Source organism: Lithobates pipiens, unplaced genomic scaffold, assembly GCF_037356315.1.
Source record: "Lithobates pipiens isolate NorthernLeopardFrog02 unplaced genomic scaffold, aLitPip1_a1.2 Scaffold_16, whole genome shotgun sequence".
Taxonomy (NCBI): Eukaryota; Metazoa; Chordata; class Amphibia; order Anura; family Ranidae; genus Lithobates; species Lithobates pipiens.
The window spans coordinates 349,173,964-349,194,292 of NW_027507748.1; the positions used below are offsets into that span (position 1 = coordinate 349,173,964).

The following is a 20,329-nucleotide window of genomic DNA, read 5'->3' on the forward strand; positions in this document are numbered from 1 at the left end:
GATGCCCAATTTATTTAAGGAAAAACAATTCTACTCACAATTAATTTGATTAAAGGCAAACAACTGAAGCGTCCAGCGCTTCAGTGATAGTCGCTGTAGTGCAGTCTGTCCAGGTCCCACGTTAAGCCAGGCTCTGCCCAACGTTTCATCACTCAAAGTGCATCATCAGGAGTCATCATTTCCCTAAATAAATTGGGCATCGTTTCTTATATTTGCGCAATGAGCGTTGTTATTTTTCTCTATCCACATGACTGCTGAACTGCATGGGAATCTAAATACATGTTCATGATTGGAGAGATTTCTGGTTCCAGTGTACTGCTTGTGAGAAGCAGTAGTTTTTCTATTTGTGCATTATCGTTGCACCGATGGTAAGGGTCTGTCGTGTTGGGTGATGGCGATGGGTCCCCTACTATCCTCATCGCTGCTGAATGAGGTGGAGGGAGATCTTTTGTGGATTCATTGAACTTTCAGTACCCGTTTTGGACTTTTACACATGAATGTGTTATATATATATATATATATATACACATACACACACACACACACATTTATTTTTTTGTGCGTCACATTTTCTTTGTTTATATTGTGCATATTGTTCCCTGAAATATAGTGCGAGCTGCCATTTTGTTTATTTTATTATATTCTTTTTGAGTCAGCGCAACAATCTTTATCTGCCTCTCACAGAACAGCAATCTGTCTTGTTTTACCGCTCTGCCAATCCTGAGAGCAATCGGCGTGTCCACCGGAGCCAATCACAGGGTGAGCGGTTCATGTGATTTCACACAGGAGGGCTGCCCCAGCATATCTGCATGGGGCCGTCTATAACCGGATAAACAAACAAAAAAAAAAAAACCTTTAAAGAATATGTAAACCCAACATTTCTTATCCCTGATATGTGCATGTATGAAAAAGTATCCTGTTTTCTTTGTATTGCTTCCTCTGTATGAAATCCCTGGTGTTCCTGCCACTCAGCATTTCTATTAAAAACTGACCACACTAGCAGAACACAGCATGGTCAGTTCTCCAATTATGCTGAGAACTCAGCCTGCTCTACTCAAAATGATCAGTTACATAGTAGATGAGGTTGAAAGAAAGAAGACACAAGTCCAACCTATGCGTGATTATGTCAGTATTGCATATCCCTGTATGCTGCAATCATTCAGGTGCTTATCTAATAGTTTTTTGAAACTATCGATGCTCTTCACTGAGATCACCCCGACACCCCCCGCATACAGCACGCCTCGTCCTCACCCCCCCCCCCCCCCCCGCGTACAGCCATTCACTGGGAACCTCCGTGTGCTGCTGCTGCTTCTCCTCCTCCCCCAGTTCTTAACCACTACAATACAGGGCACTTTCACCCCCTTCCTTCCCAGCCCAATTTTCAGCTTTCAGCGCTTTAGCGCTTTCAGTGACAATTGCGCGGTCATGCTACACTGTACCCAAATGAAATTGTTATCATTTTGTTCGCACAAATAGAGCTTTATTTTGGTGTTATTTATTCACGGCTCCGTTTTTTTTGCGATATAAGCGCAAAAATAGCGGAAATTTGGAAAAAAAACTATATTTTCTTTTTTCTATTTGAAAAGAAATCCAATAAAATCAAATTTTGTCATAAATTTAAGCCAAAATGTATTCTGCTACATGTTTTTGGTAAAAAAAAATCCGTTAAGTGTATAATAATTGGTTTGTGTGATCACGGACATATGTACGCAAATGATCATGTACATATGTGTGCAGGTGATCACGTACATATGTGTGCAGATAATCATTGGGACATGTGATTTTAGTGGGACATATGTGGGGGACATGTTTTTATTATTTGGGGACATGTGTGTTTTGGGGACATGTGTGTTTTGGGGACATGTGTGGGGACTGTGTTTGTACTGTGTGGTGTGTTGTGTGTTTACACTAGACTGAAGATCAGTGAGTAAAAAGCTGTAAAAAGCAGCCCATACTCACTGATCATCAGCCGGCTGCAGCGTTCTGCTCTCCTCTCCTCAGCGATGACTTCTGTGTGAGGAGAGGAGAGCCGATTGCCTAGAAACCGGCTGTTTGTTTACATCACATGACGGCCGTGATTGGACACGGCCGTCATGTGATCAGGAGGGCCAATCACAGAGCCCTCCTGCCGATCTGAGATGTGCCGTGTCCGGGTGACACGAGCACATCGGGATCGCGCCGCTGCGCGGGCACGTGCGCGATCCCGCTACTCCTGAAGGACGTTCCTGAACGTCCTATCAGGAGTAGACGGCTCCCACCCGGCCGTATATATGCATTGGCCGGGTGGGAAGTGGTTAAGTAGCTGGGAACGTGTTTATGTTACATATATTAAAAGAAATACATAAAAATATATGGGGGAAAAAGTATTTTTTTTATATATATGTATACACAAATGTCTTGCCTTTCATTTCTATTTTAAACTAAATGAGTTTTTACAAAGTGAGGGTTTACAATCACTTTAGGCTAGGTTCACACCTATGCAGGTTGTGGTCAATATCTGCGTTTTTCACTTTTAGGATGTGTTAATGTTGCTAGAGGAAGGTGTTTGTTATCATGCAGGAAATGCACCAAAAACATGGACATGTGCTTTTACATCCGCTTCCATTGAAGTGGCAAAAAAAAAAAGTCAGCGCTTTTTCAAAAAACACATCGGTTGAACATAGGGATGCATTGAATTGTATCGTACCTGTACTGTTTGCCCAAATGCTGTAGAGTGCTGTGCAAACTGCTGCAACTATATAAATCCTGTATAAGGCCCCTTGCACACAATACTCCTGTTTGTGCATCTACTTTTTCAGACTTTTTTGTATGTATTTGTGTGTATTTTCACACATATGCTTTTGCGTAAATTACAGACCAAAAAGCAGATTTTTTTTTTTTTTACTTAAGATTGCATGGCGCTTTTTTACGAACTGGTGTGAATAGGCCAATGGGTTTTATTTTAGATCAGCAAAAAAAAAAAAAAAAAGTAAAATAAAACATGTACTGAGCTTTTCAAGCTGCAGTGTGCAAGAGGCCCAATGAACAAATACCAGTGACGATGCTAAGTATTTTCAGGCGTACATGTGAAAATGCTTGATACGGAAACTTTGCGTCCATACAACATGAATGGGTGCAAATCGCACAGCAAAGAATTGCATGTGGTTTGAACAGGAATGCGATGCAACTCCTGTCTGAATTGCATGAGGTTTCCCACATTGGACCCAGGCTGAAATCACTGGCAAGCCTGGATTCACCCAGAAGCACAGCACAGGATTCAGATAGAATCCATTATCTACAGCATTCCTGTCCAATCGCAAGCAATTATTTGCGGTGCGATTGGGGCCCATTCGTTTTGTATGGTGATGTAGATAGTCACCAAGGATCTTCAATTTCGCCCAGTTTTTAACTAAAGATCACACCACAACATTTCAGAGTCACGCAGGATCCCTTCTTCAGGCATCTGACAAAGGGGTCCTGCAAGACTCCGAAACATTGCACTACACCGGTTTGTGATGCAATTTTTCTTTAACCACTTGCCACCCGCCATATAGCAAAATGACGTCTGCAAAGTTGCTGTGTTATCCTGACCGGACATCATTCAGGATAACAAGTAGGGGCGTGCATAACGGCGATCATTGTTGCGTTGTGTCAGTCTGATTCGCCACAACTCCGATCTAGGTAAAGAGTCTGACGGAAACTCTTTACCACGTGATCAGCCATGTCGAATCATGGCTGATCACAGCATAAACAGAAGAGCCATTGATTGGCTTTTCCTCACTCGCGTCAGACATGAGTAGAGGAGAGCTGATGGGCTGCTCCTCTGACGGGGGGGGGGGGGGGGGGGGGTCTGTGCTGATCGATTATCAGTGCAGCCCCCCCCCCCTCCCCGGATGCCCACAATTTTTGTTTTCAAAATGTTCGTTTTTTTTTGTTTAGCAGAAAATAAAAATCCCAAAGATGATCAAATACCACCAAAACAAAGATCTATTTGTGGGAGCAAAATTATAATTTAGTTTGGGTACAATGTAGCATGACCGCGCAATTGTTCAAAGTGCGACAGCGCTGAATGCTGAAAATTGGTCTGGGCAGGAAGGCGTATAAGAGCCCTGTATTGAGGTAGTTAAAAAACAGTTTGGACAAAACTGAAGATCCTTGGTGTACTGGCGAATATCTACAATAACCCACATGTTCCAGTATCCAGCTGGCGGTTGCTACGGCACCCAGTACTTTAAGAGCTCATTCTAGGAACATGTGCGATAGGAATAGGGACTGCGTTTTGAATGGACGAAAAATCGCACACAGCAAAGTATCGATACTCTGTATCAGCGGGTACGTGACTGAAAGTATTGGTACTTGTACTCACCGATTTAAAAAAAATAAATAAAAGAAGAGTACCGGTGCAACACTATTTGAAAACAGGATGTGAATTTGACCCATAGGAAATCATGTTAAAATGGACTGCAAACACACTGCCGATCACATATGTGTAAAGCCAGCCTAATAAAGGCCCGCACACTACATTCTCTTGGGGTAAACATTATGCTAGTACAGAGTGTGCGCTTGTATTACATTGGAAAAGGACCAATCAGCTCCCTGGAAAACTTGTTGACCATGGGGAGCTGAACTCTGTTGCCCATGATGTAGACGGGTCAGTGAGCCCAGGTTGGTGCACGAGCGCCCGCCCACTTTATATGAACACGGGGCCTCTGTGTCTACAAACAGCAGGGCGCTATGAGGAGCGCACAACTAACCCACAGAGGGCGACTTTCACGGAGAAAGCACCGCGCCGCCACAAGCTTACTAACAAGCGGCTACGACTAAATCAGACAGGCCGCGGCCTAACTCATGAAGCATCTGCGGCGACACATCACGTTCCCCTGGACTCAGCCACCGCATGCGTCCACACAAAGAAACCACACGCCGACAACAACAACCCGCACAACTACAACACACACATCCCGTACTGCCCGCCCGCCGACAACCCTTTACTCACGCGGAAGAAGCCCGCGTCCATCTTGACTCGTTCTCGCCTCCTCACGCAGCACCTAGTCCCCCACAAGCCAACGCGCTGCAAGGGGGCGTGGCTTCAAGGTCACGCGGTGAACGGCGGGTTGGACGTCGCGAGCGTGCTATAGTAAGGCGTATGGCTGACCTCTTGGAGGCGCCAATAAGCATACAATGATTGTATTTAGTGCTATAGGCTAAGGCTTAGAGATCTCTTATTTGGGACCATAACTCCAAGTTTCACTTTTCCTTTGAAAGAAAACTCCATGTCTATGGCCTGTGTAATGCCCCTATATTTAGGGGTAAAACCTGAGCCATGGCCTGAAGATAGGACAGCCCCACCTCTTTTCAGGGTGGTTGGCATAGCTCCCAACTGCCCCTGATCTGTAGCAAAGTCCCTCATTGTGGTCTGATCCATATACTTTTATATAAAAATGCATTATTTCTCAAAAAGTTTCTCCTAGTGCTAAACCTTTCATCCAATATCTAAATTGCTGCATTTGTAAATTCTAAAAGGAATAGTAGTGGTAAAAAAAAAGCACTCATGGGTTTAACTAATCTTTTTTTTGTATAACTCTGCTTTAAGGGGGTGGGCCGGGTGTGTGTCCTACACCTACAATATCTCACAAAAGTGAGTACACCCCTCACATAGTTGTAAATATTTTATTCTATCTTTTCATGTGACAACACTGAAGAAATTATACTTTGCTACAATGTACAGTAGTGAGTGCACAGCTTGTATAACAGTGTAAATTAGCTGTCCCCCCAAAATAACTCAACACACAGCCATTAATGTCTAAACCGCTGGCAACAAAAGCGAGTGTCCAAATGGGGCCCAATTAGCCATTTTCCCTCCCTGGGGTCACGTGACTCGTTAGCAGGCCCAGACTGGGACAAAAAATTGGCCCGGGCATTTTGGATTGAGCAGCCCATGACATGTTAACCAGCACCTTCCCCACTCTTCTCCCTGACAGATCCCCTGAGAGAGGGGAGGGGGGAACCCAGCACAGGTGTTGGGGAGGGTTGAGGTGGGACCAGGAAAGAGCATGAGGAGATTGAGAGCACATGGGGGGTGGCGGAGAGCATGGGGGAGGAGGCAGAGTATGGGTGGTGTGGAGAGCCCGGGGGGGGGGGGGGAGGGGCTGCAGAAATAAACAGGATAAGAGGAGCAGTGGGGGCGGCTGCATATAGAACAATCATTCTCTCCACCTTCCTCCTGCAGTCTCCTGCTTCTCCTCTACCTCTAGCAAGGCATTACGATACTGCAGGAGGAAGATGGAGAGAATGATTGTTCTATATGCAGCCGCCCCCACTGCTCCTCCTATCCAGGTTACAGGGGGCGACGGAGAGCACGGGGCTGCACTCACGTTTTCTGTTATCTGGCTTCAAGCTGTCAGCAGCAGGTGTCTGCTCTGGCTCCTTCCCCTTTGCAGTCACGCCCCTGGCACCAATGGCTGACCTATACGAGCGGCCGCGGAGAGGCCGAAGGCTTCTCATCTAGCTCCACCCCCTCTATGTTTACGTCCCCCCCAGCACCAATGAGATGAGTTTTACTGGCAGCCGGGTGGCCGCGGAGATGCTGCATGAGTGGAGCGGGCTCCAAGAGCCTTGTGCCCCGCAAGGACTTGCGGCCGCGGCCCGTCGTGCAAGTTGCCGGTTTGCCCTATGGCCAATCCGGCCTGCTCATTAGTGTTACAAGGTCACAGGTGTGAGTGGGGAGCAGGTGTGTGTAATGTCTGATCCATCCACTGGGGGCTCAGTCATCTCCACTATCTCCGTAGCACGTTGATGATGTCAGAGCCACATCACCTGATTCCTCCTCTTGTTCCTATTTAAACAGCTACCACCAATTACTCATCATTTGTGCTAGGAACCTGTTACCAGGCCTAGTGCACCAGCTACACATTGCTGCTTACGTCTCCAAGTTTGGGCCGGACAGAGCCCCACTTCATCCTCTTCGTTTGGGCCGGACAGAGCCCCCACTTACTACTCTTCGTTTTGGGCCAATGAACGCTTCACCACCATCTCTCCAGACCTACGGAGTGTCCCCATCAGCATAACGCAACTCACTGCAAGTATACCTGAACTGCATAAACTTTGTACTTCTGAACTGCTAATGCCTTGCTGACCCTCTTGATACCTAAGTTATGGTTGTATATAAACTCTTTAAATAAACCCCAACTAATCCTTCAACATGCCTTTGTTCTTTTATCTGTAATTTGCCATAAGGTGTAACCACTTAACTACATAGTATGTATATAAGTCCGAAGCTGTGATCCTCTACAAAAACGCTACTAGCTCACTGCCTGAGACATTACAGTGTGTTAAATTCGGTGTTATCACTCTCACTCTCTCATACTGGTTACTGGAAGTTCAACATGGCACCTCATGGCAAAGATCTCTCTGAGGATCTGAAGAAAAGAATTCTTGCTCTACATAAAGATGGCCTAGGGCAGCGATGGTGAACCTTGGCACCCCAGATGTTTTGGAACTACATTTCCCATAATGCTCATGCAGTGTGGTTGAGCAGCATGGGAAATGTAGTTTCAAAAGATCTGGGGTGCCAAGGTTCACCATCACTGACCTAGGGTATAAGAAGATTGCCAAGACCCGGAAACAGAGCTGCAGCACGGTGGCCAAGACCATACAGCGGTTTAACAGGACAGGTTCTACTCCGAACAGTCCTCGCCATGGTTGACCAAAGAAGATAGGTGCACGTGCTCAGTGTCATATCCATTGTCTTTGGGAAATAGACGTATGAGTGCTGTCAGCATAGCTGAACAGGTAAAAGGGGGTCAGACCATACACTGCACATTGCATCAAATTGGTCTGCATGGCTGTCACCATAGAAGGAAGCCTCTTCTAAAGATGATGCACAAGAGAGCCCGCAAACAGTTTACTGAAGACAAGCAGATTAATTATATGGATTACTGGAACCATGTCCTATGGTCTGATATGACCATGATAAACTTATTTTGTTCAGATGGTGTTAAGCGTGTGTGGCAGCAACCAGGTGAGGAGTACAAAGACAAGTGTGTCTTGACTACAGTCAAGCATGGTGGTAGGAGTGTCATGGTCTGGGGCTGCATGAGTTCTGCCAGCCCTTTGAAGCTACAGTTCATTGAGGGAACCATGAATGCCAACATGTACTGTGACATACTGAAGCAGAGCATGATTCCCTCCCTTCAGAGACTGGGCCACAGGCCAGTTTTCCAACATGATAACAACCCAAAACACACCTCCAATACGACCACTGCCTTTTCTAAAGAAGCTGAGGGTAAAGGTGATGGACTGGCCAAGCATGTCTCCAGACCTAAACCCTATTGAGCATCTGTGGGGCATCCTCAAGCTGAAAGGTGGAGGAGCTCAAGGTCTCTAAAATCCACCAGCTCCGTGATGTCGTCATGGAGGAGTGGAAGAGAACTCCAGTGGCAACCCATGAAGCTCTGGTGAACTCCATGCCCAAGAGGGTTAAGGCAGTGCTGGAAAATAATGGTGGCCACAAAAAATATTGACACTTTGGGCCCAATTTGGACGTTTTCACTTAGATGTGTACTTACCTTTGTTGCTAGCAGTTTAGACATTAATGGCTGTGTGTTAAGTTATTTTAAGGGGACAGAAAATTTTCACTGTTATTATACAAGCTGTACACTTACTACATTACATTGTAGCAAAGTGTAATTTCTTCAGTGTTGTTACATGAAAAGATATAATAAAATATTTACAAAAAAATTTTTTTTTTGGGGGGGTGAGGGTGGCGGCTATCCACCCGCCACCACACCCCCCCAGTCAGACGGACCACGGGCGGCACCCCCCTCAGTCAGTGAGTCATTAGGGGCCCCTGCACTTACCCCATACTCATTCACATAGGGTGGGGGGCCGGAATCTGGGGGCCCCCCTTATTAAAGGGGGCTCCCGGATTCCGATAAGCCCCCCGCCCGCAGACCCCGACAACCAACGGCTAGGGTTGTCAGGAAGAGGCCCTTGTCCTCATCAACATTTGGACAGGGTGCTTTAAATCCATACCAGGTGACAGGGCCAGCGAGGTGTCAACCTTGCCGATGGAGGCGGTGACATTGGCTTCCTTCGCAGTCCCGGCTACCTGGAGCCACGTTCAAAATAAACGGACTTTTTTCCGCGTGTGGGCAAGTCCGTTCATTTCAAAAGTCCGGCGGACTCCCGCCATAGTCCGCCGGGTCGGACCTCAGCTGCAAAGTCCGGCAGTTTGTCCGTCGGATTAAGTCCACCGGATAGTCCGATCGTGTTTACGCGGCATAAGGCTGTAATTAAAGCAAAAGGTGGTTCAACAAAATACTGACACAAGGGGATGATCATTTTTCCAACACAGTGATTTTGTTTCTTAGTTTTTAAAAATTTTGTTTTCTGACATGTTCGTGTTATATCTTTCACTTGGATGTTATAAGTTGCACTGAATATATACAGCTGGATAAAACAAAAACTGTGCCTGTCTTAATTTCAGGCTGCAAAGCAACAAAATGTGATTAATTTAAAGGGGGTAGGGATAATTCTTTTCTATTCCCACTGTATATCAATAACTCAGTAGTAAATAATATATGATCAAACCACCAAGCTACTCATTCACTCTCTCGTTATCTCTCACCTTGACTATTGCAACTTCCTTCTCATAGGCAGACCTCTCCATAGGCTATCCCCTCGTCAGTCTATCATGAATGCTACTGCCAGACTTATCCACCTTACCAACTGCTCAGTATCTGCCACCTCTCTCCTCCAATCCCTACACTGGCTCCCAATCACCCAGCGAATTAAATTCAAAATACTAACAAAAACATACAAAGCCCTTCACAACTCTGCCCCGAGCTACATCACCAATCTTGTCTCCAAATATCACCCAAACCATCCTCTCTGCTCCTCTCAAGACCTCCTACTCTCAAGCTCCTTTGGCTCCTCCTCCCATGCTCGTCTCTGGGACTTCTCCAGAGCCTCTCCCATCCTCTGGAACTCTCTACCTCAATCTGTCCTGCTATCTCCTACTTTGGCCCCACCCTCTTAGATTGTAGGCTCTCATGAGCAGGGCCCTCTTAACCCTCTTGTATTTTATTGTATTGTAACTGTACTGTCTCCCTTTTATATTGTAAAGTGCTGCAAACTGTTGGTGCTATATAAATCCTGTATAATAATAATAATATGATCATAACTCATTAAAAAAAAAAAAAAAACACACAATTTACATCAAAATACAAGGTGAAGTGTCCATCACAGAATATGTAGTTGAAACTTGTGCATAATAAAAGAATATGTTTCAAAAAACATATATTCAAGTCCACCAATGAAATCTTGAAAATAAGTGAAAATCCACATGCATTAGTCCCAAAACACCTTGACATCAAGTGTGCCAGTTCTCTTACCAAATGGTTAGTATCTCCAAATTATAAGAGATCAACAGCACAGAAACCATCCAATCAAGAACCAGCTAATGAAATACTGCAGACTCCATAATCTTTAGGGTCTTCCACTGGTTAGTCAAAGACCACTCCTCTGAATAAGGATAAATGAGGGAAAGATCAAAGGACCATAGCGTAGTATTGCTTAAAACCACATAATCTATTAAAAGCAATGTATTCACAAATCTCATAGGCAAAAAAAAAAATCATAATGGAGAACATTAGCAGGTGTGTAACATCATGAGTAGGGATGGACCGAACACCCCTCCTCAGTTCGGTTCACAGCAGAACACCTCGAACGGGCAAAAAGTTCTAATGAACATGTAAACCCATTAAAGTCTGTGGGACACAAACATGAAAAATCAAAAGTCCTAATTTTAAGAGCTTATATGCAAGTTATTGTCATAAAATTGTATGGGGACCCAGGTATTGCCTTTGATTTGCATTGATGTGTAGCAATGCAAAAAAAAGTTTTTAAAACAAACATTTTTAAAAGAGCTGTTATTTTAATGATGCTTAAAGTGAAAATAAAAAGTAAATATTCCTTTAAATATTGTGCCTGGGGGTCCCCTTGATCTGCCTGTAAAGTGGCGCATCTGTAACATGTATAGAACATGTCCCAGCAATAATGACATTTCTAAAGGGAAAAAATGTCATTAAAAATTGCTCATGGCTGTAATGTATTGCGACTCTCAGCAATATAGATGAAAACAAATGAAACAAATGCCAAAGGAATAGTCAAAAACTGTCTCTTGTGTTTTTTACTTTTTTACACTTTTTTTTTTTGGTGAAGATCTAGATTCCGATAAGCCCCCCTGCTTGCAGACCCCAGCAGCCACCAGCCAGGGTTGTCGGGAAGAGGCTCTTGTCCCCATCAAAATGGGGACAAGGTGCTTTGGGGGGGGTAACCCAAAGTAGTACAAATGCATTGGTTTCAATGCAATGCAAAGGTGAGTACACCCCTCACATTTTTGTAAATATTTTATTATATCTTTTCATGTGACAACACCGAATAAATTACACTTTACTACAATGTAAAGTAGTGAGTCTATAGCTTGTATAACAGTGTAAATTTGCAGTCCCCTAAAAATAACTCAACAAACCGCTGGCAACAAAACAAAAAATGAGTACACCACTAAGTGAAAATGTCCAAATTGAGTCTAAAATGTCAATATTTTGTGTGACCACCATTATTTTCCAGAACTGCCTTAACCCTCTCAGGCATGGAGTTCACCAGAGCTTCACATAATAAAATATTGGGGCTGTGTATGTATATATGAACTGACTGTGCTATCACAATTCTTGAGGCCTTAAAATGCCAACAGAGTACAAATGATCCCTTTCTTGAAAGTAGATAGACCAAGATATTTTGTAAGAGGCATCTAATTTGCTGACTACTATCAAATTTTTGGAGGCCCGGGAGCACCAGGACAGTAGAATCACCCACGAAATGACCACCTTTTGGAGAGTAAACCCAAGGCATTTTTTAAGAGCCATGGTGAGTCTTTGGAGTACTTAATTTTTTCCATAAGTTTTGGAAAATGCAGAAAGAAAATATAAATTAATTTATTTACAGAAAGTTGTTAATTTAAAAGGATATTTCTCATACACGGCATGGACATACTTAGAATTACTCCCCAAAACACATTCTGCTACTCCCCCCAAGTATGGCGATACCAAGTGTGAGACTTTTTCAATGTTTGGACTGAATATATAGCTGACATTGTATCTTGTGTATCACACAAACCAACCAATTGTATTAAAAAAACCAAGTACTTTATTGGTCACCTCTGTCATAGTTGCCAACATTTCCCAAAAGTTTTTAGGGACACCTTTTTTTTTCTGTTTGTAAAGAAAGCCACTGTAGGTGGAGCATGTACTTTAATTAGGAGCGGGACATTCATTTAATATGGGCGTGGTTCTGCAAGAGGGTTAATCATGTGCTTTCATCTGGGATCTGGCAACCATGTCTAGACACAAAGGATCTGTTTGCAATGAATGGGGTAATTCTGTACAGCCAGCAAGGATCTGCTAGCAATAAAAAGGTTAATTATGTCTCTAAACACCAGGGATCTTTCTAGCCTAAAATCACTGGTGGCTAGAAATATGAATAACCCTTTTTTTGCTAGGAGATCCTTGCTGGCTGTACATTCTTGGCAACTCAATGTTCATTTGCAGGATGTATGGCAGTGGAAGTTTCCAGTCCCCTGCATCTCAAACAGCAGACATGGGTGTGCTGAACAATGTTGTTTGTGTGACAAATGGCACCTCAGTCTCTCCTTCCAGAAAAAAAAGAGGCCCGTGAGCCTGGCTACAATCTCAGGCATAGACACCTCTCAGCACACTTCCAATGGCATCAACAGCCAGGTGCAGGCGTCTCTGGATGACCTGGAAACCCCTCCGATCCGCTGTAGGGAAGAAGCGATGCTGTCCACAGAGGTCCCTCTGGTTATAGCTGAAAAGCTGCCCGCTGTGTAGGCCGCAACTTAACATCAGCTCACTGTCATACAGACCTCCTGCTGGCAGAGTCAAATGGCATCCCAAGAGCGAGATATAGGCCTCAATCCATCCCTCTTAGTTTCCCCCAGCAGTCTGTTCTTCTCTCCTTTGCAGTCTGGAAGTTGTACTCTATAAACAGGGAAACCCCAATGTGAAACTTGTGTATGCTTTGCTTCCTGGTATTCAGTCTGCTAGCAAGATGTGATGACACAGTCTTTGCTGCCACTAGAGGGAAACAGTTTCACTGTAGCAATGTTACAGAGTGTCTTCGGGTTGCAGGAATATATCTATATCGAGCTCCCTGCTATATTCTCTCCACTACTAAAGAACCTTTGGTCTGCCAGAGGAAATAACAGTCCTTGACCTGTTACATGCTGAAAGAAAAGGCGTAGATAGTAGTAAAAACTACATATTCTAGTAAAATACATATTACTCTAGTATTCTACTATACTCACAGGGGCGTTTCAGGATGAATTAGCAAAGTCTTTGTATAAATGAGTTAGTCAATGTCCTCTCTCCTAGAGGGTGTGTGTAGAGGAGATTTGTTTGCATTTATCCAAGGCCGCATTGTCAACTTACTTTAAGGCCCCTTTCACACTAACGTCCCGTTCAGGCCCGCCTGTCAGTTTTTCAGGCGGACCTGAACGGGTGCTCCATAGAGCTCTATGGAGCGTCGGATGTCAGCGGTGACATGTCCGCTGACATCCGACCCGCTCCGATCCGAAAAAGTGTGACGGAGGAAAAAGCTATTTTTCCATCCGTCTGCGGATCGGATCGGATGACGACGGGCACTGCGGTCCGTCGTCATCCGATCTCCCATAGGGGAGAGCGGCGCTGTGACAGGTCCGTCCCTGCACAGTGTGCGGAGACAGACCTGTCATCTCCCTGCTCAGCGGGGATCGGCGGAGTGATCCCCGCTGAGCAAACGGACATCCACGGGGCGGATCAGAACTGATCCGCCCCGTGTGAAAGGACCCTTAAGAATCAGTTTCTTAGTAGAATACTTCCAGAAAGGTTGTTTATTGTTCAGAAAGAAAAGCAAAGACAAGGCTGACATCTGGTAACATATGGCATGGTAATGGATTCTGAGGTAGAGACTTCGGGTGTTACATTCTCCAAAGGTGTAGAGTTCCTTCTCTTCCCACTGATCTTCCCCAACTCTCATAATCCTACTCCATTCTTGTACTCTTTCATAATGTTATGTCAGCATATCCTAATAACACCCATATTTGCATATATATCTAATATGGTTCAGTCTAAAGATAAGTAGCATAACTCCACCCATTGTCCTGACATAGTAACTCAAAAATAGAAGTACCTACTCAGCAAAACCACTCCTCTCTGTACTCTGTGTTGTTCTGTGACCAATTCACTTATTACCGTACATATAACTTACATATATTTTCAGAAACTTTTATCACTTAAAGTATTAATTATCTCAAAAACGTCAAATAATTCCCCTTCAATGCACTATATTCAACACATATACAGTAATAAGTGCATTCATCTTAAATAATACATGTCTCTGATTCTTCCTTTTCAATACAAACAATACAATAAACATTAATACAATACACATTAATACATTTCAGTGTGTCAGATATTATACATAAACATTTTCCAAAACTCTGAGATATTTCTATGAAAAATATTTAACTATTTCATTCCATTGAGAAAATATAAATTATTATATTGATTAATTTTAATTAATTCTCCATCTAAATCATGTAATATTAAAGATTTTTTTCTTTCAACTTTATAAATGTATTTAAATTCTTGTGAAACTCTTATAACTTTAACCATATAATAGAACTATTTTAATATAAAGAAGTAATAAATATCTTTGAGATATCAAATTATATTGCTTTGTAATATAAATTATTAATTAATAAATACAATTTCTTCCATTCCTGGAAATTTCAATAACCAAACATTTTTACAAGTTTTTATACATTATCCTTGACACTAAACAATTTTAAACATAATAAGTAATCTACTCATCTGTAGATACTTAAAAAAAAACTTTCTCATTATTTGATTGTCATATTTTATATATTCTATCTATCTTAATATTTATTTTTCTATTTATTTATCCATCTATCCATGACCAGCAAGCAACTTTTTCAATTTTTTTTTTATTATTATTTAAATTCAACAATAACTCTGTTTAAACACATTAAATCCTTTTCTTCATATACTCTAATTATACCTTTTTGTCTTTCCTATTATCTTATCACTTAATCATCATTATTCAGATACAATTCTTATATGAGAATCACATCCTAACTCCCCCTCACATAATGATCGACCGATCAATATGTTGCTTTTGATGCAAGTCCATATGAATAAATCTTTGAAGTTCACCCAAAAATGATAATCCTTGATAACATAATCAAAAAATAATAATTTTTGAAAAAAACAAGAAGTAGTAACAAATAGAAATTTAGTTGTGATTGTTGCATTGTCATGGAAGAATAAAAAAAAAAAAAAAAATCTTGTCTCAGGACAGAGCGACCTCACTGACTTTTACAGAGGCAGGACTGCAAATACCAGCATTCTCTGAAGGAAGGAAAGTAAAAGACCCCATTTTAATTCCTAAGAAGATTCTCAATGACCATGAGGCAGTGAAAGAGATCAGACCTGAAGGAGAGATCATCTGTGTGATGGATCCGATCCCACACTCCGATTGAGTGCTTCCGTCAGTATACCGCTTCCTAAGTCTGAATATAGAGATCAGATATTCCAACCGCTCACAAGCACAAAGCAAGACGACACTCGCTTAGCTGCTCAACATGGACTCCTTTATTAGAACAAAAATGCCAAGTATTTATAATACAGTAGAAGACTAAAACCTAACCTAATTAGCATGAGCTAATTATCTAAATTAACACTCAGACTAGTTGACTGAGGGATAAGACTTTTTGGCTCCTAGCTCACTAACAATTTAATAAACATTACCATAAACATAAACACAGGGTTAATTAGCACAAACAACAGTGTGTGAATACTCAGACTAGACTCATTTACACAACAGACAGGTGGCTAGAGTTCATGACATTAGCATCTAACAGTTTGTGTCCCAACAGCATGAGGCAACACACATTATATATACAGCATTGAATCTGACTAGCACAGATTATAGTGGGGTTCTCATTGACCCTGTGCCCCTTAAAATCCAGGGCCCATAATCCGTCGGCAAGAGGCTCGCATTCAGTCCTCTCAAAAAGCCTCGGTCCCAGCTAGGTCTGTCACAATCTGTCTCTCAGATGATATCCCTGCTCAATTCAGGCCTCCACTGCCAGTTGGTACATATAGCTAGTGATGGACGAACTTCTGCCGGGACGTCTCGCGAACACGGGCAAATGTTCGCGAACCACAAGGTTCGCGGCAGACCCCATTGACTTTAATGGCAGGCGAACCTTAAAAACCTCCAGGTCATATTACCATCATCAGATGGAGTGTCCTAAAGAATGATTTGAGGAAAAGGACCTCCAAGGTAGTATTCTCAGGAATACTACCAGTACATCGAGCCTCACCAGAAAGCAAGAGGGAGATTAGGGAAGTAAACAAGTGGCTCAAAAGCTGGTGTAGTAAGGAGGGGTTTGGTTTCCTGGAGGACTGGGATGACTTCTCAGTCGATAACCGGTACTATAGAAGGGATGGACTGCACCTAAATGAAGAGGGTGCAGATCAGCTGGGATTAAGGATGGCCAAAAAGTTAGAGGGGTTTTTAAACTAGGCGATGGGGTGGAGGGTTCAGAGATAGAGAAAGTCAGCGTGGAGCATAATCCAGAGGGTAATATTGGGGGCATTAGTGGTAGGATAACCAAAGCACATAAACCCAAGGTAAATATAGTAGCAAGTCCTAGTTGTAATCTTGGAACACCCAAGAGGATAGTATGTGACCGGTCAAAATATATTAATCATTAAAATGTTTGTTCACCAATGCCAGAAATCTGCCAAGCAAAGTAGGTGAGTTGGAAGCTCTGGTGCATCAGGAGAGCTATGATGTAATCTGTATTGCTGAAACTTGGCTTCATTCCTCACATGACTGGGCTATTAATATTCCTGGCTATGCACTCTTTCGGAAAGACAGAGTAAAAAGGAAAGGTGGAGGGGTCTGTGTATGTGAGAAGTGATCTCAGAGAGAGTGAAAAAGAGGACATGGTGGACGGAGAGTGTGATGAGTCCGAAGCATTATGGGTGGAACTGCATACAGATGTGCGTAGTTCAAAGTTAATCATTGGAGTTTGTTATAGACCACCCGATGTTAATGAGGAGGTGGAGATTCAGCTCCTTGCACAGATAGAAAGGGCTGCAAGGGCTGGGACAGTGATAATAATGGGGGATTTTAACTACCCAGAAATTGACTGGGGTAATGGCACTGCTGGGACAGTTAAAGGGCAAAAATTTATAAACCTATTACAGGACAATTTTATGGTCCAGTTTATTGAGGCCCCAAATAGGAATGATGCTCTGTTGGACCTGGTAATCTCAAACCATGCAGAACGTATTACGAATGTTCAGATAAAGGAACATCTGGGTAGCAGTGACCATAACATGATTTCATTTGATGTTAGCTGTAAGCAAAAGTCACATACGGGAAAGATAAAAACACTTAATTTCAAGAGAGCAAATTTTCCAAGGATGAGGGCTGCTCTCCAGGACTTATACTGGGAGAGAATATTGGCATCAATGGGCACAGAACAGAAATGGGAATTCTTCAAAAAGACTGTTTGACTGTTTGTGATCTCATGGCAAAGTATTTTCCCATGGGCAATACGTTTAAAAGGCTAAAAATAAAACCGATGTGGCTCACGGCCAAAGTTAAAAAAGCTATAAACTATAAAAACAAGAGCTTTTAAAAAATATAAAAATGAAGGAACGCTGGTGTCATTTAAATGTTACAAAGAATATAACAGAATATGTAAAAAGGAAATCAAGGATGCAAAAATTCAAAATGAAAGACAAATTGCAAAATATAGTAGGAAAAACCCCAAAAAATTCTTCAAATATATTAATAATAAAAAGGTTAAGTCTGAGCATGTAGGCCCTTTGCAAAATAATCTGGAGTGGGTGACTGGGGACAAAGAGAAGGCTAACTTATTAAATACTTTCTTCAGCTCTGTGTATAAAAGGAGCATGGGGGAGCTCATGTCCATAATGGGGGTGGTAGTGACGCAGCCCCAAATCCACAATGGCTCAAAAGTGATATGGTCCAGAAATATTTGGACAGAATAAAGGTGGATAAAGCACCTGGACCTGATGGCATCCACCCACGAATCCTAAAAGAATTGAGCTCTGTAATTTCAAAGCCATTGTATCTAATTTTTAGGGACTCATTAATGACAGGAATAGTACCACTGGATTGGCGCAGGGCCAATGTGGTGCCTATATCTAAAAAGGGAACGAAGTCTTTACCAAGTAACTATAGACCCCTTAGTTTAACTTCTATAGTTGGGAAGATACTGGAGGGATTAATAAAAGACCACAGACGAGTTCTTGCAGGAAAAAAATATTTTAAGCAACAGACAGCATGGATTCATGAAAGACAGAAGTTGTTAGACAAACCTGATTTCTTTTCATGAGGTGGTAAGTAAAACCTTGGACAGAGGGGTAGCGGTGAACGTGATATACTTGGATTTTACAAAAGCGTTTGATACAGTTCCGCACACACGGCTCATGTGTAAGGTAAAGTCTACAGGTTTGGAAATATCAGTTTGTAAATGGATAGAAAACTGGCTAAAAGACAGAATTCCGAGAATAGTGGTTAATGATTCTTACTCTGAATGGTCTAAGGTTATCAGTGGTGTACCCCAAGGTTCAGTGTTGGGACCCTTACTTTTTAATATCTTTATAAATGATATTGGGACTGGGATCAAAAGTAACATTTCCGTCTTTGCAGATGACACCAAGCTATGCAGTGGAATAACATCCTTACAGGATGTCTCCAATTTACAAGCCAACCTCAATGCTCTGTCTAATTGGGCGACTATGTGGCAGATGAGGTTTAATGTTGAGAAATGTAAAGGTATGCACTTGGGGGGCTAAGAATATGCATGCATCATACATGCTAGGGGGAGTACAACTGGGAGAATCCATAGTGGAGAAGGATCTGGTGGTTTTGGTAGATCATAAGCTCAATAATAGCATGCAGTGCCAAGCTGCGGTTTCCAAAGCGAGCAAAGTCCTTTCCTGTATTAAGAGAGGTATGTACTCCAGAGAGAGAGATATCATTTTGCCCCTGTTCAAATCATTAGTAAGACCTCATCTGGAATATGCAGTTCAGTTTTGGGCACCAGTTCTCAAAAAGGATATCGGAGAACTGGGGAAAGTGCAGAGAAGGGCAACCAAACTGATAAGAGGCATGGAGGAACTCAGCTATGAGGAAAGATTAGAGGAACTGAATTTATTCATTCTTGATAAGAGGAGATTAAGGGGGGGTATGACCAACATGTACAAATATATAAGGGGTCCATATAGTGAACTTGGTGTCGAGTTATTCACTTTACAGTCAACAATGAGGACAAGGGGGCACTCTTTACGTCTAGAGGAAAAGAGATTTCATCTCCAAATACGGAAAGGTTTCTTCACAGTAAGAGCTGTGAAAATGTGGAACAGACTCCTTGCAGAGGTGGTTATGGCCAGCTGAGTGGATTGCTTTAAGAAAGGCCTGGATTATTTCCTAAGTGTAGATAATATAACTGGGTACTAACATTTATAGGTAAAGTTGATCCGGGGAAAATCCGATTGCCTCTTGGGGGATCAGGAAGGAATTTTTTCCCCTGCTTTAGCAAAGGTTTTTTGCCTTCCTCTGGATCAACTGTGGGTATAGAATTGGGTATATGGGCTGGTATGATTTTATATATATATATATATATATATATATATATATATATATATATATATATATATATATATATATATATATATATATTGTAGACATGTCACTGGAGAAGTGGTTGAGGGGGTGTACATCTCACCTAGGTTGCTACACAGTGTGAGATGGTAAATCCAGGATGGATCAGTTTCTCAGCAGCGATATGCTGCTGAGTTGTTATTTAATTTTGCCGGGCCTGGGTTTATATGGAATGGCAGGTAGGTTTGGTAGAGGGACCTGTCATTCCACATCCCCCGATCCAGTTCTGGGTTTGGGATCAGGTGAGCTTTGATCCTAATTAGCCTGGGAAGCTAAAGGCACTGCAGGGTCTGCAGGTGGTTGCTCTCAGCCAGGGAACGAACAATCTGTGTGTTGAAGGAAGCTGCAAGCACAGCCACTGCTGGAGCTAAAACTCACCCTGCGATATCCAGGCGAAAGACGCTGTGTTTGTAAGTGTCAGATAGGTGAGCAGAACCTGTTAGTAAGCGCCCAGCCGGGCTAGGACTTTTATTTTTGTTGTACTTAGAAAGCACGGTGTTGC

The 20,329-nt window shown here is 42.6% G+C and overlaps 1 protein-coding gene across 9 annotated transcripts in view; it reads right to left on the reverse strand.

Moving 5' to 3' along the window:
• The window catches only part of SRRM1 (serine and arginine repetitive matrix 1), a 72,944-nt gene extending 67,847 nt beyond the window's left edge, over positions 1–5,097 (reverse strand). For 7 of the 9 annotated variants that reach the window (XM_077481878.1, XM_077481877.1, XM_077481875.1 and 4 more), the window contains exon 1: positions 4,976–5,096. In XM_077481878.1, the coding sequence (XP_077338004.1) occupies positions 4,976–4,996 (21 nt within the window). In that variant the 5' untranslated portion in view covers positions 4,997–5,096. Of the gene's footprint in view, positions 1–4,975 lie in introns of all 9 variants that reach the window. The other 2 variants (XM_077481876.1, XM_077481873.1) reach the window with 1 other exon arrangement.
• Between the last annotated feature and the right edge of the window lie 15,232 nt (positions 5,098–20,329).